The following is a 25,815-nucleotide window of genomic DNA, read 5'->3' as shown; positions in this document are numbered from 1 at the left end:
CTGCATAAAAGGGAAATAGTCTTTCAGGCCCAGCCTGTGTCTCAGGGCCATCAGAGAGGAGTGGGCTAGGAAATGGAAAGGCCTCGGCCTTGCGGGGGTTGGTGTAGCTCTGAAAGAAGATGCAACCACCGTGCTTGGTGGGTGCCCATGCCTCCTGCCCGTTAGAGCTGTGGGGCTCCTGTTTTCGGGGTCTCCATGGGGTTTCCAAGAGGAGGAGAAGAGTGGAACAAGACACGAATGGGGCTTTCTCGGGTTTGCACATCACTCCGTCTGGGTAGAGCCTTCCTGGCTGGCGTGGGTCACTCACCCACCCTCCCTCCCACTGTTGGCTTCTGCCCACGTGCTCTGTAGTCAGTGAGACTGAAGTCAGGTACCTGCTGCTTGTCATTTCCTTTGTTTGATGTTTCTTACCACTGCGCTGTCTTCGGTCACTAGATCCCGTGCCTGGCCTTACCCCCTGGGGAAGGGAGGTACAGGCTGGTGAGAAGGTGGGGAGGGGATGCTTGGGCAGAGAGGCCCCTCTGCTCTGTTCCCCAACTCTCAGCCTGAGATCAAGGACAGAGCCTTGAATGGAGTCAGACCCACTGCGGCCCCCCCCGCCGGCTGCCAGCTGAGAACTGAGTGAGGGGGATCCTGCTGCCGCGCTGCGGGGACTTCTTGGGCCGGGGTACTGCGAATTTCCCAGCACTGGGCGTGGTCTTGTGTTGCAGGAGATGATCTCGGAGCAGCGCTGGGTCCTGAGCTCCCTGCTCCAGCAGCTGCTCAAAGAGAAGACACAGCGAGAGGAGGAGCTTCGGGAGATCCTGGTGCGTCTGGCTTCCGCGTCGAGTCGCTCATGGGTTTGCTTTCCCTAAATGCTCTTGCTGTTCTTAGAAACACCTTCATTAGTCTAGTAATAGTTGTTCATCAAAGAAAAAATGGAAAGTTCAAAGGAAAAGAATCTTACTTCTGAGAGTTGTCTATTGTTAATGTTTTGAGGTCTGTTTTCCAAACATCGGGATGCACGTTTATCGTGATGCATGTACGAGCCTGTAACACAGAACCGCACACCCCTTTCCAACCCGTTCGTTTGCACCTGCTCTTTCCTGTCTTTCATGTCCTCTGCGTTCCTTCCGTGGCTGCATTGAGATGGGCCCTCGTTTGGCCTATTGTCAAGCATACTTCCCGTTTTTTTACTTTTAATAAGCAAGGCTGTCTCGGCAGCTAAGTATTTGAGAACAGCCATGGGTATTTGTTTGCTCAGGACAGATGCCCAGGAGAGTACTTGGTGTGTCCAGGGCAGACCATTTAGTAAGCCTTCGACAGGAGTTGCCCAACTGCCCCCTGGACCCAAATGGGTTTGACTCTGGCACATCATCAGGGTGGCAGAGCCCCATTTAGGGTGGCAGGTCAGGGTCCCTTCCTCCAGAGCCCAAGTGCACCTGAGTGGTCAGGACCCAGTCTTTCCTGTGGCGTGGTTACTGCCCCAGACCAGACGTCCTCTGAGCTCCACCGTGGGCCAGGCCGTGTGCCGGGGATGGAAAGGAGCGAGACCAGTTTCTTCCCAAGCCCCGCACGAGCCCAGGTGGCGTGTTTGTGCCAGTCAGAAGCTGCCTGTTCCTCACGGTGACTCCCTGCCTTCACCTTTAAATTGCATCAATGTGTGACCCGCGCCCTGAGTGCCGTGTAGGGGCAGCCGTGCCGTGGCCGTGTGCTCCCGCCCTCAAGGGGCCTCGGGGACTCACTGTGCACCTCATCAGGACCTGACCATCAGGGTCATGGGCTCCCAAAGAGAGGTGCGCCCACAGCCCAGAGAGGGCCAGGCTGGAAACGGGGAGCCAGCTCAGCAAGGTACAGGAGGGACCACTAGAGGGGGCTGGGGAGATGCATGCAGTGTAATCCTGCCGCCCACATCGCATGGACCCCCAGCGCGCAGCTGCAGTCCTTGGTAGGTGGCTTGGTGGTTGAGAGCACAGGCTCCGAGCAAGACAGACCTGGGTCTGAATCCTGGCCACGACACGGGCAGCTCTTTGACCTTGGGCTGACTGGTATTCACTCTGAACTAATCACTCAGTTTCTTCACCTGTGAAGCAGAAACTAACTCACAGAATCGTGAGAATGAAGTACAAGGGCATCTCCCAGTGCACAGCGCGGTCTGGCACGAAGTGCCCTGACGTTGCTGCTTCTGCTGCTGTTAGTATCGTGTGTTCACTGCTGTGTCCTCAGCACCCAGAACGGTGCCTGGCCCAGAACAACACTCAGGAATGTTTGAGTGATGGAATGGAGGAATCGGCTTGAATAGCATGTTTATAATTCTCCGGCTTTGTCAGGTGAAGCCCACTCCGGAAGCTGAAGGTGTCCTTAGAATCTTATTTCTCTCCCTGCCTGGCACCCAGAGGACACACCAAGCCTTCTTGGGGGAAGGAGACGGCTGCCTAGTACTTTGCTCTTCCCATAAGCAGATGAGAAGGTGTCCCCCTCCAAGTCATGATGCCCGGGGAAGGGGGGGCGGGCACCAGGTGTCAGCAGCCCAGGTTCCAGTCCCCCCACCAGGTATGCTGTGTCTGAGATCGTTCTCAGCAGTAAAGTGGGGGTAGTGATGCCTCCTGCCTTTCCGGGCTCAGCAGTTTAAAGGGTGAGGCAACAGTGGGCAGGCAAGTTCTTTGTAAAACACCAAGTCATCCACGTGCTCAGAGGAGCAGAGCTCACAGGTGTCACTGTCATTGTTTCTGTTCACTGACCTGTAACTAACAGTGTCTGCTTCCTTCTTGGCAGACGGAGTTAGAAGCCAAAAGCGAAACTAAGCAGGAGAATTACTGGCTGATTCAGTATCAGCGGCTCTTGAACCAGAAACCCTTGTCCTTGAAGCTGCAGGTGAGGACTGCTGGCGCCCACCCTGCAGGAGCCTCTGGCCTCAGTGATGCCCGGCTTCCTGACCTGTCCAGTTTAATTCCATTCATATTTCTGGTGACTAAGTGCACCAGGTCCTGTGCTCGGCCCGGGCAGGGACAGAAACGAGAGGGAGGAGAGTTGGTTCAGGTGACTTTTCAGTCACTGCTGGGCAGAGCAGAGACCCGCAGCCTGCTGTGCGCTCACCAGCGCAGGGGCTGTGGATGGGACAGCGGTGGTCCCCAGCCTCCCCCATCTCCCTCTCCCTCCCTCCCCCTCCCTTCCTGCCCCTCCCTCTCTCCCCCACCTCCCTCTCCATCCCTCCCTCCCTCTCCTGCCTCTCCCCTCTCTCCCCCTCCCTCCCCTCCCTCTCCCCCTCCCTCCCTCCCTCCCCCTTCCTCTCTCACACGTGTGCACACACACACACCCTTTTTTTTTTTTTTTAAATAAAAATGGAGTCTTTCTTGGGAACTCCCTGGTGGTCCAGTGGTTAAGACTCTGCGCTTCCACTGCAGCAGGCACAGGTTCGATCCCTGGTTGGGGAACTAAGATCCCGCAAGCTACATGGCATGACCAAAAAAAAAACAAGAGTCCTTCTATAAGGCTATTTTGGCAACTTTTTCCCCTCAACAATAGTGACGGGCTGTTCTCCAGGCCCGTGTGCGTAGATCTCCTCATTGTTTCCAGACGACTGCACAGCATTTAGGATCTGGATGAGCCCTCATTTGTTTAAACAGTCCCCTCTTGATGGGTACTTAAGTTGCTTGCATTGTCAAGTTTACAGAGTGGCAGTGAACTAACTTCCTCGTGCATCTATGTCTATGCCCTTACATATCCATTTTTGTAGGAAATGTTCCAAGAACACGTTTTACATGTTATGTTGTATGTATTTGAACTCTTTGTTTGCTGTTGTGAGTAAGTAATGAATTCTTGGTTTTTTCCCCATCCGTGGTGCGCTTGGCTTCTCCCTTGGGTCTGTCCTGTAGGAGGAAGGCCTGGAGCGCCAGCTGGTGGCCCTCCTGGTGGAGCTGTCGGCCGAGCACTACCTTCCCATCTTCGCCCACCACCGCATCTCACTGGACATGCTGAGCCGGATGGGCCCTGGGGACCTGGCCAAGGTGGGTAGCAGCTGCCCCTCGGGGGAGGTGAGGGCGGCGGGCAGGGCCCTGGCCCAACCCAGCCAAGGGGCCTCTTTCTCTTCACACGGTTCTTGGTGAGGCCCGCGTCATCAGCTGTCAAAGGGCCACCTTGCTCCCAGAAGGCCAGAACGTGTGCCCCATGTGCCCCCAGTCACGTGGCTACAAAAGCCAGGGCTATGGGTCCTGCTGACCCCAGATTGTTGCCCCCTGCCCCCCACCCCGGCTCACATTGGTTCTTCACCTCGTAGGGCTGGACAGCCAGGACCTTGGAGCTCACCTGGACCAGCCCCTCCCCACCCCATGGATTTACAGTTACCACAGCAGCACTGCCGAGCCTGGTTCACGCTGTGCTAATTCATTTCCGCTTCAAAAGAGACACATACTGATGCCGGCAAATACTTGACAGTGCTAGGCGCTGTTCTAGGCACGTTTTACGTACAAATTCATTGAATCTTCCCAACAGTCTGGGCAGGCATGTGCTGACATTGTCATTTTTCGGATGAGGAGGCTGAGATACGGCAAGGTAGCAGTTTGCCCGAGGTCACACAGCAGAGCCTGGTGCTGGGGTCCATGCTGTGGACCGCTCTGCTGTACTGCCCGGCCCTCGGCAGACGCAGACACTGGGGCTCAGAACCACGCTCAGGAGGACTCTCTCTGGAGGCTGAGGGACTGTGTGCTTCTGGCACGGCCACTGCTCAGCAGCTCAGCCTCGGTGTGAACCACCTGACTGTGCGAACTGTGACAGAGGGTCCTGACTTCCTGGTCGTCACGGGGGTGACGGGAGGTCATGCGGGTGAAGCTGGCAGCACAGCCCCTGCGCGGGCTTCACACCTGCTAAACTGTAGCTGTTACTAGCGTTGGTTTCCCTCTGGGCCTCAGTGTCTCCCTCTGCTGTACGGATTGTCGGGCCCTCGTAGGCCTCCGTGTTTCCAGCTGAGGGTACTAGAAGCCAGGGAGGAAGTAGTGGCTCTGACCGTGCTGCAGAGCAGGTCCCTTGCCCAGCCCAGGCCATGACCTGCCCTCCTTTGTCCGAGCAGGTGGGCGTCTCGGAAGCCGGCCTGCGGCACCAGATCCTGCGCAGAGCCCAGGAGCTGCTGGACGCGACCAGGACCCGGCCAGGTACTGGTGCTGAGCCCTCTCCTGAGCAGAGCCCTTACGTGTGGGCTGCGGTTGGGGGCGTCACGTGTTTACAGTTCAGGATGAGTCCTAAGGGCTACTTCTAACCCTGGCCAGTCCTTAAGCTTCCCTCCTAAAGGAACAATTTATAAATGGGAAAAGCAGGCTCCAAAAATGAAAAAAAAGAACTTTTCCTACAGCAGTTTCAGGACCCTTCTGGCTTCCCTAAACCCGCCCTACTAGACGTCAGGAACCAAACACTCAGGATCCCTGGAGTAGAGGGAGAAATCGGCCAGACCCAGTGCCCACCCTGTGCCCAGCACTGCGCCCCAGCGCAGGCCTGTGGTTTGGATGTAGGAAGGTGTTTGTGATGGTTGTGAAGGAGGTGCCCTGCCCTCATCCGGAGGCCCGGGAGAGGGCAGGTGCTGTGGCTGACCCAGGGGGAGGTGCGGGAGTCGGGTCTCCTGTGTGCCGAGCAGGACGGGTATCAGGCATTTGATGACCACCATGTCAGGCCACCTTTGCTGCAGTCCCGTGAGGTGGGCACCATTGTTACCCGCATCTGAGGGATGAGGAAACTGAGGCAGAGATAGGTTAACCCTAACCCTTAGGGCTTCTTCCTGATTGTGGCCGCCCTGCAGGGAGGGGCTGGGCTGGAAGGCTCCTGAGCTCCAGAGGGCAGGAGAGCCTCAGGAGTTTTCCCAACAGTTCTCTTTCTGATCCCAGGACTCAGTATGTGTTATATTAAATATAGAAGTGCCCCCTTACAGTGATGGTTTGGGGGGACACCATGATACCCCTAGAGGGTCTAGAGTGGTTGTGATAGGCTTTTTAAAAAAACGTCAGGTTTTTTACAATTATAAAAAATACTACTTGTAATTTAACCTGTAGAATAAATGAAAAACATGAACCAAGGGGATGGGGGTCAGGGATGGAGAGAGACTTGGGGATGTTGCTGGTGCACGTGGTGTGATAACGAGAGAGACCGATTCTGATGTCCTCCTTCGCGGCGGTTGGGACCCAGGCAGGGGACGCTGGATCCAGGGCAGAGCAGTGGACATGCTGGGGGCTCTGCCGGGGGACACGGGGAGCAGCCTTGAGAGCTGCTCACTCCTCTCCCTGCTCCTCTGGGCCACCTGCGCCTGGGCCCCTGCTTGGAGACTCTGCGAGCGAGGTCTGGTCCTACCCAGGGCTCCTGCGGGGCAGCTCTACCACCAGATGGCCCTGTGGCCTCGGGCAAATGGCTTCCCCCTCTGAGCCTCCGATTTCTCATCTCTGACAGTGATGAGCCCTACTTGCAGGGTGGCTGTGAAGGATTCAGAGTGTGTTAGGCGTAAGAGGCCCCAATGAATCGGCGCCCCCGCTGTCCCATTTTACAGGTGGGGGAATGAGGCTCAGCAAAGAGAAATAAGAGGGTGTGTAGGAAGGCAGGATCCTGCTCAGATCCCATCCCGCTCCAGCTCTCTGTCCACTTGGGGCAGGCAGGGCCAGGGGAGGCCCTAGGGATCGGGGTCAGGTGGCCATGACCCTGCCTCAGCCTCTCTGTCCCCACAGAGCTACTGAAACCACCCCAGGGCGAGGTCCTCCCCACGGCCCCTGAGGAGCTTCCCGAGGCAGTGAGACCGTCAGCCCCCTGCGCAGAGGTGGAGGCCCAGACCTCAGAATGTGTTGTGTGCCTGGAACGGGAGGTAAGTCTGGGGCAACGGGCCCAGCCCCGCCCACCTGCCCAGTGCCTGCCGTCCGCAGCCTCCTGGGCAAAAAACAGGAAATTAAAATGACCCCTGATCCCATTACCCAAACATGAGTAAGGCTAACATCATTTTCTGGGCCTTTTTTGCAAAAGAGAGGTTTTTCTCCCACTTAGGAAGTTTCCCTTCGTGTATGTATTAAGTCATTAAATATCAACAACACAATTTTCTCTGAAGAGACTTTTTAAAACCTGTTTTAAAAACTGTAACAAAATTGATGCCTATTATAAAAATTCAGCAATGTAGCAAGTAAAATACTCCCCCTCCCCCCAGTGTGATCCTACTTAGAAAAGGTCACCACGTTAGTAGTTTGATTACCCTGTGGGTTTTTTTGTTTTTTTGTTTGTTTTGGTTTGGGTTTTTTTGTTTGTTTGTTTTTGTGGTACGCGGGCCTCTCACTGCTGTGGCCCCTCCCGTTGTGGAGCACAGGCTCCCGACGCGCAGGCTCAGCGGCCATGGCTCACGGGCCCAGCCGCTCCGCGGCATGTGGGATCTTCCCGGACCGGGGCACGAACCCGTGTCCCCTGCATCGGCAGGTGGGACTCTCAACCACTGCGCCACCAGGGAAGCCCTGCCCTGTGGTTTTTGCTGGGCTCAGGGAATGCGGTGATACAGGGGGCCTTGGTGGTTATAAATTTAACCAAACCGCTGCTCTGGGCCCCGGAGGTGGCTTCCTAGCTCTTGTTATTACAAACAGTGCTATACTGAACAGCCTTGAACAGAATTTGGAGCACATCCTTGGTTATTTCCTTAGGATGACTTACTAAAAAGAGGAAATGCTAAAGCAAAGGATAGACACGCTTCCATGGCTTTTAATCCATAATGCTGGGGTGGTTTTGAGACCGAGGGTCCGGGCAAAGTGCATAGAAAAACCAAACATTGGGAACAACATGCACATCCAACGACCGGGCTGGTGAGACAGGGTGGGGCTGTAAAACGTGCACGGCTGTTACAGAGAGGGGCAGAGGGCGACCAAGAGGGCGGTGGCACGTGCTCCTGTGCTGACTGGAGCGTGCCGACCGTGCCGTCAGATCTTCAGGGGCCGGGGGCCTCCCTTGCCCCATCCCCGGGGAACCAGCCCGGGCTGGGGCCCAGACGCTCCCGCGCCCTCTCCTCAGGCCCAGATGATCTTCCTCAACTGCGGCCACGTCTGCTGCTGCCAGCACTGCTGCCAGCCCCTGCGTACTTGCCCGCTGTGCCGCCAGGACATCGCCCAGCGCCTCCGCATCTACCACAGCCGCTGAGCGCCGGCCGCCGGCCCGGGCCCGACACCTCCAGCCCCACCTCTGCCACCTGCGGGCCCAGGGCTCCAGCTCCCGCTCTGCTCTCCATGGACTAGCACCGGCCCCTCTGTCCTGGCCCAGGCGGAGACAGGAGTGTTCCTGACCAAGGACAGAGCCAGCGTGAATACTGTGGAGGAGAGAGGACCCCTCGCCGCACGAGGACAGGGTGTGGGGTGTGGGGTGCCGGCGTGCCTCCCTCTGAGCACAGGCCTGAGTGTCCAGCTGCCTCTGGCAGTCACGGCCCCCCCCAGGAGCCTTATCAGGGGAGCCCGGGCAGTGCTGTCCCACTGGGCAGGGTGGTGGGAGTGCAAGAGGGCCCTGGCCGAGGGGAGAGGTGGGGAGGCCACCGTGGCCTGTCCTCGGACTGACTGGCCAGAATGTGTTCAGAGCGGGCCTGGTGCCGCAGCGACGTCGGCCCCTCCTCGCCTCCCTCTCTGCTGCTCCCCGCACGCTGGGCCCCTCTGCTCTCCAGATCTGCACCTCCTCCCCCCACGCAGCTCCAGGGCAGGCACTGAGCTTTGCAGACCCGAAGCGGGAACGTCAATAAACCCATCTCCAGCCTGTTCCTCCAGAGTCATCACTGGGTCCTGATGGAGCCCGGGGAGGGGGAGGGGGTCGCAGCTGAGTCAGAAGGGAAGGGGGGAGGTGCGGTGTTCCCAAAGGTGAAGTTATCCAAACCTCCCTCGTTGCAGGTGGAGAGACCAGGGCTCTAAGAGAAGGGCTCCGAGAGTCTGCGGAGCCTGTGGTGCCGTGCGGGCTGGGCTGTGTGCTCTGTTATCGTTACCCCAGACCAGGGGGCTGGGTGTCCCGGGCCCTGCGACAGGAACGTGGTGGCACTGGCTCTGGAGCCTAGAAGCATCTCGACCCCTGAACCCATGCAGCCACGCAGGTTGTTCACTGCACAATTCCAGGAGGAGCCACGCTCCTGGTACTCACTGTAGAGCTGCACCTTTATCGTGCATTTTCTGGCCGATAGTCTCGAACCAGGGGCAGCGTTTTCTCTGGGCTAGAGGCAGGCCTGCTCGGGGTGCCTGGGCTCTGCCTCCAGCTAACTCTGACCCTGGCCAACCTTCCACGTCCTAGTTCCCCATCTGTTCAGCAAGGGACACGATGGATCCCCGACGTAGGCCGGCGGCCACCAGGGAGCCCTGAATGCTCATCGCAGGCACAGCGTAAGAGCCGGCGGGATGCAGGGGACAGGCCCTCACTCTCCCTGCCTTGTGACTGTCAGTCCTGTGGGCTGAAACAGGACGGATGAAGGGCCCATGTGGTGTGACTCCTGCTTTCCAGGTACCCGGGGCACCTCTGATGGCTCCCCTCCCCACACACCCTCCTGGGCTCTGCTTAGCTAAGAGGGGAGACTGAGGCCTGAGGTGGGCAGGGCCGCCTCGCAGAGCACAGTGTTTGGCGGGTCTCCTTGAACCCTCAATAGGTCCCCCCTTTTATAGACGAGCCTGAGGCTGAGTTCAGTGACTTGCCAAGGTCAACAGCAAGACTGCAGCTGAGCCCCTGCTTTCTCACCTCAGCCCTTAACAAGCCTTCAGCCACTGGCCACCGTCCCCTAAGGTGAGGGGGGCCCCATAGCCTCAGCCCAGGTTCCCCACCTTCCTGGACCTCAGTTTACACATCGATGAAATGTGACAATGGTGCCCGCCACCTGGAGCTGCTGTGAGGCTCCTAGTCTTGCACGTAACCTGCACGGCTCACAGTAAGTAAGTGCTCAGAAATACTAGCTGTGTGAGCAGGGGTCTTAAAAGCACTGGCATCACTGTTTGGATCTAGTGTGAGCCTCGGGCCCACATGGCCATAAAGTAGCTGTCCTCCTGCCCTCACCATTGCCCGAGACTGCCAGAGGTGCACCCTGCATGGATCTGGCTGAGGAAGCCGTCTGAGCTGCTAGCAGGTTAGTCACCTACCTGCTGTGTCCCTTCTCTCCAAGCCTCAGTTTTCTCCTCTGTAAAATGGGATAATAGAAGAACTCTTGCCATGCACCTGTAAGCACTTGGTCAAGCGACCATCCCAGAAAGTCAAGGTGCACAGATGCTCCTAGTCAGTCTCCAGCAAAGGTCTCCCCCTGCTGGCACCACACATGGGCCACTGGCTTTAAATAAAGCATTTATTGATTAGTAGAAGCTTAAACAGTTTGCATAATATTTTCAATACAAGATTTGAGAAGGATTGGAAAACCACAAAAGAAGGCACCAGAGGAGAGCATCTTCAGACGGAACGTGTTGGTAAAAGAGGTTAGTGAGGCATTGACTTTAGGGCTTGGGGGACTGGAAGGGGGGTGGTCCCTGAGCACCAGCCAGTGCTTCACGTCCTGGGGGTCCCAGGGCCCGGTCCAGGAAGGAGATCGAGGGGATGGAGGATGCAGGGCTGGGATGGGGTTGAGGACCCTGAAGGACTCGGTTTCTGCCCTCCCCACCCTCCCCTCACAGCAGCAGGGGGAGGGGGTCTGGGAAGGCCAGGAGGTCCCAGCCTGAGGATGGTCTCGGCTTGACCCTCACCCCAGGAAGGGGGATGGCTGGGCCCCATGTGACTCATGAGGACATCTGAAGAGTCCTGGAGTTTTCAGGGTGGGGTGACTGGAAACTCAGAGCAGCAGGGGCCGAGCCCCAGCCTGACCCAAAAGCTCAGTGGTGCCCTGGGGCGCCTCGGCCCATCCCCCTGCCCCTCACAAGCCCCGCAGCTCCCTGGGAGGATAGCGCGTACCTTGGAAGTGGCCTGCAGAGTCCCCACCCCCCCCAGCCCTGCCACTGAGCAACGTGCCACCGCCCCCCCACCCCCCAGCCCAGCACGGGGACAGAGGGACGCCGGAGACTGGACCCCAGCACGTGGAGGGGGAGGCGCCGGCCCAGCTTCCAGCGACCCTCCATCTGCCACCGCGCCCACCCTCCCAGCAGTACCTCTGCAGAGGTCACGCCCTCCTGCCCGCAGACACGTCCTCTCCCCAGACCAGCCCGTTCCAGGCCTTTCTTGTTCTCTCCTCAGGCCCACGGCCCCATCCCCCTCCGCGAGGCAGCCCTCCCCCAGCCTGAAGGCCCCCTCCTTGCACATCCCCTCACCCGGGGCAGGACAGCAAGGCCAGTATCCACTCCAAAACTGGCCTCTGGGGCCCAGCCGGGAGGAGGGAGGGAGGAGCGGGGCCGAGACGGGCCTCAGCACTCCGTCTTCCTGGCTCCAGCGAGCCCCTTGGTGAGAGGAGAGAGGATCCGTGGGCTGTGTCACAGCAGATGCTACCCTTACCGCCCTCTTCCCAAGGATGGCAAGATCCACGAGGGAAACGGGCCACAGAGGCAGGGAGGCAGGACTCAGGGACCCAGGGCCACTGAGTGCTCCCAGCCCCCTCCGCTGTGCTCTGGCCCCAGCAGGAGGAGGAAAGCCGAGATCATCCCACAGAAGAGAAAACAGACCGACCAAGTGTGACCGAACCCAATAAAGTGACTCAGATGGGCCCATCCCCGCCCAGCCCCAGAGGTGCCACACCAGCCCGGCCCCATCCCCACCTGGAAGGCACAGGCCCACTGGGCTCCCCGCTCCCCGCCCAGAGCTGAGCCTTCCAGTGCCTCGGAGGGAGTGGCCCGTGTGCCATGTCCAACAGAAGCTCGGGGGCGACTGGCCTAGAACTCAGTCTGCACCCCTGCGCCGTCCTCGGTGGTGGTATGGATTGGGGGGCGGCCGCCAGGGCCGGACACCTGCTCCCCGGTCTCCTGGTCACTGGGCTTGGGAGGCTCGAGGTCCGAGGCCTTTCCAGGTGGGAGCTGCCGGTGGGGTGAGGCAGGCGGTGAGGCGGGCTCAGGGGCCGCCCCGGGCTGGGGGCTCTCCTGGGCGGGGGCCCCATTGAGCAGGGGGCCAGCCAGCGGGGGGCTCTCGGCCTGCAGATCCCGAGCCAGCAGACCACGGAGCTCGGTGATGCTGTCTGCGGATGCAGGTGCTAACGGCTCGGGGACAGCCTCAAAGGGCAGCCCCGCCTCCTCGTCCTGGACCACGGACACCACCTGCTTGGCACGCCGGCGCTTTTCCGAGAGGAGGGCTGCTTCTGGGATACCAGGGCTGCCGGCGTCCCCACCACTGTCACTGCTGCCACCGTACTCCTCTCCCCAGTCGATGGGCACGCCCTCGGCCAGCAGGTGCAGATTGGGGTCGCTGTTGTGCATGACCACGCTGTCCCGGTACAGGTTGTGCTTCCTCTGCACAGCGGCCTCCTTCACAGCTACAGGACAAGAGGGCGGTGTCGGGACATTTACCACGGGGCTGACGGCCGCCAGCACACCTTACAGTGTGCCCAGCTGTGACCTGCATCATCCCCCAGAGGCCTCCCTCGGCCTGAGTGGGTGCTGTGACTGGGACGAGGCTTCTTTCAAGCCTCAGTGCCGGGAAGCAGGGGCTGTGACCCTACACCCCGTCACTCACCTGATGCGCCCCAAAATGTCAAGGACCCACAAACAAACTAAGGCACAGGGATGCGATGCTACCCTTCTGGGGCCACACCGCTAGTCGTGGGCCCACCCCAGCCCACGGCGTAAGTCTTCTCTTTTCTTTGTAGCTTAGCTGACCCCACCAGGAAGACCTCTGGGCGGCCACCTCCACCACCCTCCAGGCAGTAAGGGTCCCAGCAGCAGCAGCAGCCCCCACCCAGCTCTGCAGCCAGCCCCCGGGGGCCGGGAGGCACGCACCCTGCAGGATGTCCTTCATGACCGTCTGCAACACCACCTCCTCGTACGTGTTCTCCACCAGGATGAACCTGGCAAAGTCCTCGAATATCAGCTCCTGGAACCGGGACAGCTCCTGCCGGGCAGGGGTGTGGGTGGGGGCAGAGAGAGGGGTGGTCAGGGCTGTTGGTCAGGGCTGGGGCTGGTGGGGGGTGGGGAGGGGTGGGGAGGGCGCACTCACCGACTTGCAGGTGGGCGCCAGCTTCTTGAGCAGGAACGGGATGGTGGTCTGCAGCAGAGCCTCCCGGAAGAAGCGCTTCCGCACGGTGCTGCTGTCATAGTCGTATTTCTGTCACGAAGAGGGGCCAGGGCGCGGGCGGCTCTGAGTCAGGGAGCTCCACCGGTCCCTGGTCTGACCCGAGCCCCAGCGTCCCCCTGGGTGGAGGGGTGGGGCCTGGCCGGGCGGCTCACCTTCAGCACCCGCTCCAGGATGCGCTGGATGGACTTGCACAGCTCCTCCTTGGTGGGCCCCTTCCCCAGCTCCTGGTGCAGGAGGGTCTCGAAGGTGTACACGGCGTTGTCCATTTGCTGCCGGCGGGGCACACCACGGGGCACATGAAAGGGGTGCCCGCCGGGAGGAGGGGGCGCCTGTGTGCTCGGCTGCCCATTCACTCGCTCGCCCCTGTACTGTCTAGTGTGCTGGCTCAGGGCTGGGCACCGGGGCCAGTCCCTGCCTCAGGGAAACAGAGGCCCTGGGCCCTGTGGGAAGGGGCTTAGGGAGAAAGGAGGGCCTCCCAGAGGAAAGGGTCTCTGAGACCCAAACGATGAGTCTGAATTAGCCAAGTGGGCAGAGGGGCAGCGTCCAAACACACCAGAGAGCAGAGCGGCGGAGAGCATGCCGGGGCCGAGTGGGGCTGCAGCGAGGCCCGTGAGGAGGACGGGGAGGGGGCCGGGGAGGAAGGCCACAGAGGCAGGGCCTCTTCCCCAGGAGATAGGGACCTGGGGATAGCACCCTGGGCTCACCTCACGCATGAGGATCTGGGCTCGCTGCTTGAACACAGATGTGCTGGACACGTCAAAACGCTGCTGCAGCCCATCGAGCCGCAGCGGCTCCATCTTCTCATAGCAGCTCTGCATCTTGAGGGGATGATACGCCAGCTGGGACAGCTTCTCCATGTACTGTAGGGAGGCAGAGACACACGGGACCTGAGCTGGGGCTGCCAGAGTAGCCAGGCAGCCCCCCAGCCCCTGGGCCCTCGGGGTCCAGGCCGTGGGGCTGGCACCCGGGAAGGCCCTCCGGGGGTGGCGGTCACAAGGGCAAGCGCTGGAGGACCCGGGACAGGAAGCATGAGGATCTGAAGGCAGGAGGAGGGGGGGGTCCAGCAGTACAGCGTGTGGGAAGAGGCCAGCCCGGGCGCTGGGTGACCTTGGGCAAATCGCTCACCTTCTCTTAGCCTCAGTTTCCTCAGCCTCCAAATCAGGAGATGGTTTCTCATGATCTCTAAGGTCTTCTATGGCTCTCAAATTCTATGATTATTATCGTCAATGGACTCCTCAGTTTGGGGTATAGAAGACGCTAAGATTACAGGACCAATTCTCTCTGTACCTGACAATTATGTGGGGTTCCAGGCAGCTGACTATCCCAATATGGGGTCTGTGGAAGACCGTTCACCCCGAGAACCAGAGAACTCAGAAGTGAGAGAGGCTGGCTCCATTTGTGGGGTGCACGAAACAGCATCTGTGTACTTGCCCGGCCCCTTGGTCTCCTGCAGACCCTCCGTTCACAGGTTATGCCCCGGAGGGGAGCGGCCAGCCCTGATCACAGTGAGGGCCTGACGGGGGCCAGACCAAACCCAAACCCAAACCCGGGGCCAGTGCCTGGCTCACCTCGCCCAGCTTGTCGATGCCGCCCTCATTGATGACGTTCAGGTTCATGTCGGTGACCTCCTTGAAGAAGACGTCCCGCACTTCGGTGAAGCCCTGGCTGGTGGGCACCATCAGGGCCTCCAGGATGGACGGGATATAGGGCTGGACATGATTCCGGACACACACCTCCGCCTTGGGGAGGATGGAGGCTGCACCGAGGGAGCTGGTTAGCGGATGGCACCCCCAGTAGCAACTCCCACCATCCCAGGCCCCCAGGCTAGAGGCAGGCTGTCGTATTATTCTTCAAAGAAAACCACTGGTGACAACGTTAGCAAACTGAAGGATTCTTGAGGAACAGCTGATAAAGCAGCACGACTAACAGGGAGTTCTGAGACTGGATCCTGATGTTCCTGAAACTGTGATGGCGAGAAACTAAGAAAACCGCTCGTGTAAAGGTCGCTAGGTCGGCAGTGTTTCTGCTGAGCTAGAGGAAGAGAACTCACCTTTGGGGGTCTTGCTCCTTCATTTAAAAAAAAAAAAAATGAAAAACACTCCAGTGGCTTCAGTGAGCCTCTGGGTTTTGCAAACCCCGATTCTGCCTGACTCAGCCCAACCCTGGAAAAGGCTGCTTACCTGTGGGCAGGGACTGTCTCCAAGGCATTCTGACCAAGGCATTTTTTAGCCAGGGGGTGTTTTGACGTCCCTCCCTCTCCCCTGCCCAGCTAACATTACTTGTTCCACACAATAAATGTCAACTCTCGGTGTCCTCCCCAGCTCGCAGTGAGAACAGCGGTTAGAGAATAACCCTCGGGCAACTGACAACAGTCACAGCTGTGGCCAGCGTGTGATGGACAAGTGAGTGAAAGGATCCCATCAGGCTCAGAACAGAAAGGAGCATCAACTGACCAGGGAAAGGCTGGCTCAGTGTGAATCACCAAAGTCAAGCTGATGTCGCTAGAACGACACATGGTAGATCTGATGACCAACGATGAACAGGAGGCTTGAACCTCCTCACCGTCATTTAGGTCACCAAGATCTGAGTCTATAGAAATAACAGCTGGCAAACACCTCACAGGGGTTGGAAGAATAATGCCTCGGATTTGATTCTGGTGTTTTAAAAATAATCAATGAATCAAGTCATTCCTGTGAAATGCAAACGGATCCCTGAAACAGGCAGGAGGGACGCCCTGACCCCGGATGGCGGGTGGTCCCAGCACGTCCACCAGGTGATGACAACCACAGCAGGTGGCCTGCCTACCTCGGATCTTGCTGGCCAGATGCTCCTTGGAGGTGATGATCTGGTCCATGTCGGTGCGGATGACGGCCTCCATGGCCGGCCGGGCCAGCTGTAGCTTGGATAGCACGGCCTCAAAGCGTGCCTTGGCCTGTTCATACACCATGCGGTACACGGTGTCTGAGATCTGCGGGCAGGGCGGAGGTGTCAGCGCCAGGCTGAGGGTGCCAGGCAGCTGCAGGCCCCCCACCCCTGCTCCCAAGCCCAGGCCTGCCCACCTGGATCCACTGCCGCTGTCGCTCCTGCGGTTTCCCCTTCAGCCGGGGGGCGAGCTCTGCCTTCAGCTCAGGGCCCAGCTCCTCCATCACCAGGTTGCTCAGGATCTAGGACCGGGAGGCACAGGCCGGGGCAGGGGTTGGAGCATGCCCAGCCCCCTCCATATTCCGGCAAGCCCGGCAACTCAAGCCCCCCCCTCAAAAAGCTGATCTTCGCTCCACGTCTCCACTGCCCTCCCTCCTGAGCATCATTCCCACAGGTCCCAGCTTATCTGCTTAGGTATCCTGTAGGGGCCCCACCTCAGGACCATTGCACATGCTGCCACCCTGTCTGGAATACCACACCCTGCCCCCCTTGCCTGCACATGAAGTGTGTGCGTGTACTTGTCAAACGTCTGTTTCTCCTAGACAGCCCCCTGAGGGCCAGGACTGCGTCCCTCTTACAGTGCACCCCAGCACCTAGTCCAGGGTCAGTGCTCAGTTAATGACTGAACAAAATAACAAGTAGCTCCCCCTGTGGGATCCACCTCAGCCTCGACCCGTCCGAACCTGCAGCCGGTGCTCCAGAGCCCTGCCTGTGGCCCCGCGCTGACTTGCGCAGTCTCCCCGCCAGCCTCCCTGGCCTCACCTGCACCTCGTTCCCACACAGCATCTCCCAGGTGCCGTACAGCTCCTTGGACTGGCGGTACATGCGGATGGCGTCAGTGAACGCAGGGCCCTCCACCTTGGAGTCCTCGGGGATCCCTGCCCGGGAGAGGGATGGAGAGAGGAGGTCAGTAGGATGGCCCGTGCCCTCCACCAACACCAGTGGGTTGACTGCCCAAACTCCCCCGACCTCTGACCCCCACGGCTCCTGTAGCAACAGCATCAGGAGTAGTTGCAGTGGACAGCAAGACAGCCCTCCTCTGTATCCTCCATCTCCTTCAGTCCTCCCAACCAGCCCGAGACGTGGGCACCGTCGTGTCCTCTGCTTTTCCAGATGAAGAAACAGGCTCCGAGGTCAGGCCACTGCCGAGGGTCCAAGGCCAGTGAGCAGCAGAGCCAGGACCAGAAGCCGCCGCCACCACCAAGGAGAGGCCGCCCAGCACGGCAGACAGCGTACCAGAGGCACCCAGAGACCCTCCCTCCATCAGGGGCCTGCCAACTTTCCCCGCAAAGGGCTAGACAGTAAATAGTCTCAGCTTCGTGGGCCAGACGATCTCCGTCCCAGCCATTCAACCTGCCATTGTAGCAGGAAAGCAGCCGCAGGCAGTGTGTGAACAACGAGCCGATACAACTGGATTAAAATAGGCGATGAGCCCAATTTGGCTCACGGGCCATAGTTTGCATAGCCTAAGGGACCTGAGTTCTCCCTTCCGAATAGTGGGAACAATGACCAGCCTGCCCTCGCACACCCACTGCGGGGCGGCAGGGCCTGGGAGCAGGCCCAGCGGGTACCACATCGCACTTTATAGTAACTGCAGCCACACATGGGTCCGCCTTGCTCACCGCCGTGCATCCAGGGGACTGGAAATACCATTTCTCACTTTTGTCACTGATGGTGGCGGTGGTGGCCCAGATGAGTTTGCCCACCTCCCCCGTGCTGGCGAGGGGGTCAGTGAACAAGGCATGGGCCTCAGCCTGGGTGCTGGGGAGGCAGGCTGCAGGAAGTCGCAACATCTGACTTCGGGATGAACGTGGTTAAACACCTCACAGCCAGGCAGCTGGCGGCTACCCTGGCCACGAGCCCCTGACCGCTGTGTCTCCAGAGCCAAGGGAAGGGGAAATGGCAGCCAGTGCCTCCGAAACCCCGACCTCCACTGCAGTGACTACGGGCTGAGTCACCCACACAGAGAAGAAGCCCCTCTCTGGCGTGGGGAGAACCCCTCCCCTCCACATCCGCTGACCCAGGAATCACACTGCCTGGCGGGGCTGGAAGAGAGCTCAGAGGTGGGGAAACTGAGGCCCAGCCCCAGCCCTGCAGTGGCAGCTCCGTGGACTGGGATGGGGGCGTGAGGGGCATCTCACCCTGCATTTCAGGGACCTGAGATGAGGAGTGAGTGACGGGGGCAGAGCAAGGGTGTCCCAGCTGGGGTGCCGCGCAGAGCCCTGGGGTGGGTGCTGCCCAGCTGGGCCAGGGGAGGAAGCCCCTCAGGCTTAAGGAGGGGCACCGTCTCCCAGAGACCGGGTTTTGCCTAGAAAATCCAGCCGTGCGTTATATGCAGCCTTTCTCACATTGGGGCATTTACAGTCTGCAGACGGCAAGCCGGGTGTGCCAGGCAGGGTCGCTCTCCAGGTGACAGGACGCCAAGCCAGAGGGTTGGGCAGCAGGAAGGAGGCCGCCGATGCCCCGGGCTCTGGCCAGTCAGACGTGCAGCCTCAGACCCTCAGGACGTCCCTACTCTGCACGCCGAGTGGCTGAGTCAAAAGGGAGGGTCACCCCTCCCGAGCTCTTCCCCTGAGCCTGGCTGTTAGGGGCTGAACTGTGTCCCTTCAAAGTCCTATGTTGAAGTCCTGACCCCCAGCGCCCTCAGAATGTGACTGACTGGAGACAGGGACTAGAGAGGAAATTAAGTTAAAACGAGGGGCTCAGGCTCGGCCCTGATCCCATATGTATGGCTGGTGTCCTCAGAAGAAATCTGGACAAATTGCGCACACAGAGCGGGGACTGTGTGAGGACATGGGGAGACGGCAGCTGCCTGCTGGTCAAGGACAGAGACCTCGGAAGAAAACAGACCTGCTGACACCTGGATCTTGGGCTTCCAGCCTCCAGAATTGTGCAAAAATAAACTTCTGTTGTTTAAGCCGCCCAGTCTGTGGTCCCGCGTTACGGCAGACTAAGGCTGAGACCGCACACGCATTCCCTCACCTAATTCCCCAAACGGCTCCCAGAGGGACAGCTGTTCTCAGCCCCACTCTCCCCATGAGGAAACGGGTTCAGGGAGGCAAAGTCACTGGCTCGAGGCCACACCGCTAGGGAACGGCAGCCCCAGGGCCTGAATCCAGACCGGCTGACTCTAGTGAGACCTGGAGACTTCCTGCCCGTGGGGTCCTCAGGGTCAGGCTGAGAAAGGAAGCTACATTCCTCAGGCCCGGGCAGCAGGCAGAGGGGGACGGCGGTCAGACAGGAAGAGGCCTTGACCTCTGCACCCCAGGCCCAGCCCGAGGGGGCAGCTCCGTGCCCGCTGCCTCTTGCTGCCCCAGCTGCTCCGGGAATGCAGGATGTGGGCGGGGGCCGGACGAACTGTGTCCACCCAGCTCAGCCTCCTTCCCGAGCCACCCCCCATTTCCTGGCAGCCCCCGGAGTGAGCAATTCCAGGCCCTGCAAATTCCAGGCCCAGCCCCCGAGGAAGCCGAGAACTTTCCCACAGTCCTCAGGGTGGAGGAAAGGCTCCTCTAAAACCGCCCTGTCAGCTCTCAACACCTTGTGGCCGCAGGACGCCTCTCCCCCCGCCCCAGCAGCTCTCCCCGGCCTCCCCTCCTGCCCACAGGACCCACACCCATACCCCTCAGCCTCCTGGCTGAGCGCTCGCTATGTGCTAGGCACGGGGCCAAGAGCTCTATCCAACCCAGCTCATGTATTCGTCCCCACGATCCAGCAAAGTTTATCACAACTGCCATTGTGCGCATGGGGAACCGAGCGGTGGCTCTTCCCCACCTGGTCTGTCCCCACCTGGCCTGGCCTGGGGTCACCTGGCCAGGTCTGCCATTAGCCTTGGAAACCTTCAGAGGGAGGAGCTGGGCCAGGGAGGGGGAGGAGGAAGAGGAGGAGGGCAGGAGGAGGAGGGACGGTGCCCCAGGCCAGGCAGCCAGAGCCCAGATCTCCTCAGCCCAGTCCTGGCCCCGCAGCCCCCGGGGACCTGGGAACAGGAGGCTCTTTGTGGGCGGCAGGGGCTGGCCTGACTGAAGACCTGGTTCCTGCCGCCCGGCAGATTCCAGCCGGGGCAGAGACAGCCCTGGAGAGCAGAGAGGACAGGGGACAGGTTGGGTGAGCCGAGTCACTGCACAGCCGCCTCCAGGCGTGGGTGCCCACTGTCCATCCAGCGGGTGGAGCTGCGCCCAAGGCATGCTGGGCAGGGAGAGTAGGGCAGGGCGGGAGCAGCGGCCTCCCTCTGCTGCCCGGAGGCCAGGTCACCGGGAAGGAATTTCAGGGTCCAGGATGGGGTTGCTCCTCCCATAAGGGCAGAAAGCCCCTCATGCCCCACCCCCCAGCTGAGAGACAATCACAGGCCTTTCTGATCAAACTCCTTAAAGCCCTACAAGGCCCTCCAGACCTGACCCCACTGCCCCCTCCGGGCCCATTTCCAGGCACCCCCTCCCCACTTCAGGGCCTGTGCAGCCTCCTCTAAACTGCCCACACCCCGGGCCTCCTTCATGCTTACTACGACCGCCGTCTGGAACTCACCTCCCTCTGCTCTAGAACTATTCATCCTCCAGGTCTCAGGAAGCCTCTTCAAGGAAGCCACCCTGATCTACCCCACCCCACACACAGGATCAGCACCCCCCAATACATACACACACTCCAGGTTCCCCAGGCGGCTCCCACCCAGCACCCAGCACAGCTGTGACTCATCACCCCCTGGTGTCCTCATCTGTTTAACATCTGTCTCCCTACCAGGCTGCCGGCAGCACGGGGACAGGGACCATGTCTTGCTTCCTTGTTGCATCCTCAGTGCCCAGCCCTGGGTCTGGCTCAGAGACATTAAAAGGTTTGTTAGGGCTTCCCTGGTGGCGCAGTGGTTGAGAGTCCACCTGCCGATGCAGGGGACGTGGGTTCGTGCCCCAGTCCAGGAAGATCCCACGTGCCACAGAGCGGCTGGGCCCGTGAGCCATGGCCGCTGAGCCTGCGCGTCCGGAGCCTGTGCTCCGCAACGGGAGAGGCCACAGCAGTGAGAGGCCCTCGTACCGCAAAAAAAAAAAAAAAAAAAAAAAAAAAAAAGGTTTGTTAAATGAATGAGTGAACTGGAAGAGACCTTGTAACTTTACAGATGAGGACAATGAGGCCCTGAGGGAGGAAGGGAACTTCCCACACTATGGTACAGGTTACTGATAAGAAAGAAACGATACCATAAAAAAATCTTTACCAAGCATTGAGTGGATTCTCACTGTGAATCCTCACAAACCCTCTGAGACACAGGAGAGATTATTATCCCCATTTTAAAGAGGCTTCAAAAGGTAAGTTGGCCTCCTAAGGTCCTGTTGCTGGAAAGTGGCAGAATCAGGAATTTTTTTTTTTTTTTTTTTGCGTTACGTGGGCCTCTCACTGTTGTGGCCTCTCCCGTTGCGGAGCACAGGCTCCGGACGCGCAGGCCCAGCGGCCATGGCTCACGGGCCCAGTCGCTCCACGGCACGTGGGATCTTCCTGGACCGGGGCACGAACCCACGTCCCCTGCATCGGCAGGCGGTCTCTCAACCACTGCCCCACCAGGGAAGCCCAGGATTTTTACTTTGTGACCCAAGGGCTCAACAACTGCATCCCTCTGAGAACAATATCCCAAAATTTTTTTCAGAGCATCACAGAACTGTTTTCGTCAAGGAAGAAGGTGAAGGGCCAGCATGACAGTGGTTTCTAACAACCCCAGACGGAAAAGCAGAACAGCTCATAGAGCAGGGCGGCCACACCGCACTCGGCCACTAGGTGTCACCATTCAGCACATAATCCAGGTAACCCCGCTCCCAGCTCCTGGTGCCTACAGGCGGCTCACCATTGTTGCAGTGCCGGACGCAGTCCTGCAGGACAGCCTGCCACTTGTCCTGCTCAGCTTCCGTCATCATGCAGAAGTAGTAGTGACGCGCAGAAGGATGCCAGAGGATGAGCGGGAACTGCGTGGGGCACTTGAGGACGGGGGCACTGCCTGATTTTGATGTGGTCCCTGTGGAGACAGTGCCCTCTGAACAGCTGCCCTCTGGGGCTTCCCTCGGCCAGAGGACGCCAGCAGCTGACCCCTCGCCCTACCATGAGGGGCAGGCTCAGGTCCAGAGAGAGCTGGCCTGTCCCGGGGTGACCAGAGAGCCAGTGGAGAGGCCACTTCCTTCTCTCTTGCTCCACAGCCTGGCTAAAGGAATGTCAGACTCGCCCAGCACCATTTCTCAGAGCTGGTAATGCAGCCACCGCCCTGGGGTCAGGTTTTAAACTCTGTGCATGAGGCACAAATAACACAGGGTCAGAGCCCTCAGGGTCAAAGGCCAAGCATTACCTTCTTGGGTTTCCCTTCAAATTTCAGCAGCAGAGGCCAAAGTGTGGCTTAAATGTCCAAGGCGGGAGGGAGGTATGGGTGTGGGAGATAGAGAATAAATAAAAGGGGATTTTTCTCTATTTTGTCTGCATGGATATTCGAGATCCAGCGAGATAAGTGGTCCTGGGCTGTGACCTTGCCACTCCTGTTAATAACAGGACAATGGCAGTTCTTCTCTGGGCCCTGGCTCTGGGTCCCTGCACTCGGCTCAGCACACACAGCACCTCATGGGGTCTACATAACACCCCAAGGTCAGCCCTCTCAGTGCAGGGGCTGGAAGCCAGGAAAGCCAGACTCCAGCTGAGCCCTCAACCACCAAGCCCCACACAAGGGTAAAAGCTGCCCCCACAAGGCCAGCATCTCCCTTACCCCTTGGTCTCCCTGGGATCATCTAAGAGGCAGATGTTCTCCCACAAGGTTGCTGGGTGTCTCTGATGGGGTGGGGTCGCCTAGGATAGCTCCTTACAAATGCAGTACTGGCTCAGCAGTTTACAAATTGGGGCACCTGGAAGCCTCTCAGGGACCCAGGGAAGAGGCAGGGTAGAGAGAGGTCCCCCTGCACAGCTGTGATCGCCAGGCTCAGGAAGCAGGGGCTCGGGTGGGGCAACCCAGTTCACTGCGTGGCCACAGGAAAACCCCTCTCAGGCCTCCCCTTGGAGGCTCAGGTTGTGCTGGGCACTTGCTGCTAGCTCTAGACCCAGCTGGTCTTCCTGCAGATGTGGAGCCTGGAGCTCCAGGATTAGGGGCGCCCTGTCCCCTGGCCAAATCCCTGGGTGCTTCGCCTGGGATGGGTGGTCCTTTACCTGGTAAGGAGTTGCCAACCAGCTCCAGGTACTGGTCCAAGGAGGTGAGAATTTTGTAGCCCGCACTGTTGATGACGGCTCGGGGTGGGACCTGCCGCTCATAAGCCTGAGGAGGGGGCAAGAGAGATGGTCCCTGGGGGTTACGTGCATGGCCAAGCCCAAACCCCGTCTCCATCCCTGGCTCCAGGGCCCCACTCAGTGTTGCCTGCCCAAGTCAGGGAAGAGGAGAAGGAAGAAGGGGAGGAGGGGGAGAGAGAGGAGTCTGACCACCACCATGACTAGACGCAACATGGCGTAGCGACCTGGACCCAGGGTCTGGGCTCAAATCCTGACTCCACTGAGTACCGTCTGTGTGATGCCAAGGATAAGCACCTCCTTTGCTTTAGTTTCCTCATCCATAAAACCAGTGTAATAACAGTTCCTACCTCACAGGGCTGCACGAGGACCCAGTGAGATAATCCACACAACGTATAGCACAGTGCCTGGCACAGCAAAGGTCAGGGAGCACTGCTGAGGTGACTGTTATTATTATCACCACTGCACCTACGGTCTCTACGAGCAGCAGCTACCACTAGCCAAGTGCTCGTTACATATCAGGCACCGTGCTACGGTCTCTGCATGCTTCATTTCACAGAATTCTCACAAGCCAGAGGTGGGGACCATCACTAACCCCAAGTTCACATCGCTGGTAAGGTAGCCAACCTGCACGCGAACCTGATCTGTCAGCCCCTAGAGCCCAGGGTCTTTGACCATTTCCCTGAACTGTCCACTAACTTCCTAAGTCCCCTTGGGAGGAGAATGAGGATTGGGCGCTGCTTTCTCACACCAGTGGGGGGAAAAAATAGTTCTGACGTAGGAGCTCATACAGCAGGGCTGCCATGCTGCACTCAGCCACTAGGTGTCACACTACTCAACACATTTCTTAAGAGCGGCTGGAACCTCCGGGGCAATGATTTTCAAAGCGTGGTCCCTGATTAGCAGCGTCAGCATCACCCTGGAACTTGTCAGAAATGCATATTCTTGGTCCCCCTCCAGACCTGAATCAAACTCAGGGTAGGCCCAGCAACCTGCTTTTTAACAAGCCCTCCCGGTGAGTCTGGTGCATCCCTCAAAACAGAGGGCACTCAAGCCTGTCCTTCGGCTGTTCCGCAGAAATGTTTGGTAGAAGGGTCTGCGGCTCAGCCAGGTGGGGCTTCCCTAAGGGCCCAAAGCAAAGGAACAATCGAAGGACATCCCCCCACTGCAGGCCACAGAGTTGCAAGGGTGGGGGGCAATCAGGAAGGAAACAGATAGGACCACCACCCAGGGGTCCTCTGAGGCAGGGAACGGCCAGTTAGCTGCTGCTGTTGAAGAGCAAGGAAGGGAGGGGCTGGGGAGCAGCAGGAAGCCCAGGGCAGGAAGGTGGCTGAGGGGGAGGAGGGCGCTGGAAATGGAGAGGTTTGGAGGGCCTCGGGGGTGGGCAGGAGCCAGCGACGAGTGGCCGATGGGGGGAGAGGCAGAGTGAAAGGGGACCCCGGAGAGCTGGGTGCCTGGATGGATGAAATGCCACTTAGAGAGGGCACGCAGCACAGCAAGGTATGGGGAGGCCGGAAGGGGTGGGGGGGAGGCTGCTGAGGTTCTGCTGTGGGCGTGGCAACAGCCAGCGCGGGGAGGAGGGGAGGGATGCGGGTGGAGGTACGGAGTCTCAGGCTTAGGAATGGGGGGCGTGCAGCATCAACTAGTGTAGAAGACGGCAAGCGGGGGAAGCTGCGGAGAAGGGGAAGAAGCGGCCTGGCCAGGCCTGGGAGAAGCGGGGGGCTCCGCGGGGCACCCACAGCTGGGACGGGCCGGGGCCTCACCACTTTGTTCTCGTAGAGCACCAGCCCGTAGTTGTGCGGCACGAGGCTGAAGCGGTTCCTCCACTTCTTGCTGTCCTCCTGGTACTGGAAGAGGTTCCCCGAGAAGATGATGCGCTCATCCAAGGGCACCTACAGGAGGGAAAGGGCAGGAAGTGAGACCCAGCACGGGAATGGGGTCCTCCAAGAAGGTGAGCACGGCCTCCATCCTGACGTCACCAAGGCTCCCGAGGTAGGGCTGCACGTCACGCACTTGGCAGAGGAGGAAAGTGAGGCTCAGGGCAGTGAAGGGGGGCCCCTGGGGTCCAGGAGGATCAGAGGTGATGCCAGGACTTGAACCCAGGCCGGGCACCACAATACCGGGCCCAGACAGAATCCCACCCCATCCTGGCCCTAGGCAGACATGGCTGCCTCAGGACAGGTCTCTAGAGCACGAGGCAGGCTGCTTCCCCATCCACCCCCACTGCAGTGTGGGTGTGCGACAGTCACTCCAGCCGGAGGGGACACGCCCACAGGCCAGCACCGGTAAGGCCCCAGCACCTGGGCAAATCTCTTTCCAGCTCTGGGCCTGTTTCCCCTTGGGGCAACAAAAACGACCACGGTGGCTCCATAGAGCCTCCCCAGCTCTGACGGCCGACAAGATGGTCTCCATGAATCTGGGTGGGGGAGGAGGGGACCTCAGCCTGGAGGGTTGCCGTCTGACCAGCATCCTGGCAGACTAGTGGCCAGTGTGGGCAGCAGAAACGCCCAGACCTTCCTGCAAAGCCCTAGCTTTGACTCG

General features: G+C 59.4%; 2 protein-coding genes across 5 annotated transcripts in view; one reads left to right on the top strand and one right to left on the bottom strand.

Annotated features, from left to right (window-relative positions):
- Positions 1 to 10,591, top strand: part of LRSAM1 (leucine rich repeat and sterile alpha motif containing 1) — a 44,337-nt gene extending 33,746 nt beyond the window's left edge. For all 4 annotated transcript variants that reach the window (XM_082613030.1, XM_082613031.1, XM_082613029.1 and 1 more), the window contains 6 exons: positions 711 to 806; positions 2,755 to 2,853; positions 3,855 to 3,986; positions 5,045 to 5,126; positions 6,678 to 6,811; positions 7,990 to 10,591. In XM_082613030.1, the coding sequence (XP_082469156.1) occupies positions 711 to 806; positions 2,755 to 2,853; positions 3,855 to 3,986; positions 5,045 to 5,126; positions 6,678 to 6,811; positions 7,990 to 8,115 (669 nt within the window). In that variant the 3' untranslated portion in view covers positions 8,116 to 10,591. The remainder of the gene's footprint in view (positions 1 to 710; positions 807 to 2,754; positions 2,854 to 3,854; positions 3,987 to 5,044; positions 5,127 to 6,677; positions 6,812 to 7,989) is intronic.
- Positions 10,257 to 25,815, bottom strand: part of NIBAN2 (niban apoptosis regulator 2) — a 51,688-nt gene continuing 36,129 nt past the window's right edge. Inside the window, exons 3-14 of the mRNA XM_082613015.1 lie at positions 25,038 to 25,166; positions 23,200 to 23,305; positions 21,866 to 22,033; positions 16,810 to 16,925; positions 16,185 to 16,289; positions 15,931 to 16,093; positions 14,694 to 14,881; positions 13,830 to 13,985; positions 13,278 to 13,394; positions 13,048 to 13,155; positions 12,831 to 12,942; positions 10,257 to 12,367 (exon numbers count right to left, since the gene is read on the bottom strand). Of these exons, the coding sequence (XP_082469141.1) occupies positions 11,775 to 12,367; positions 12,831 to 12,942; positions 13,048 to 13,155; positions 13,278 to 13,394; positions 13,830 to 13,985; positions 14,694 to 14,881; positions 15,931 to 16,093; positions 16,185 to 16,289; positions 16,810 to 16,925; positions 21,866 to 22,033; positions 23,200 to 23,305; positions 25,038 to 25,166 (2,061 nt within the window). The 3' untranslated portion in view covers positions 10,257 to 11,774. The remainder of the gene's footprint in view (positions 12,368 to 12,830; positions 12,943 to 13,047; positions 13,156 to 13,277; positions 13,395 to 13,829; positions 13,986 to 14,693; positions 14,882 to 15,930; positions 16,094 to 16,184; positions 16,290 to 16,809; positions 16,926 to 21,865; positions 22,034 to 23,199; positions 23,306 to 25,037; positions 25,167 to 25,815) is intronic.

Source organism: Mesoplodon mirus (genome assembly GCF_964341445.2).
Source record: "Mesoplodon mirus genome assembly, chromosome: 1".
NCBI lineage: Eukaryota > Metazoa > Chordata > Mammalia > Artiodactyla > Ziphiidae > Mesoplodon > Mesoplodon mirus.
Note: the sequence above shows the minus strand (reverse complement) of the source record. Positions and strands in the feature narration are given on the sequence as shown.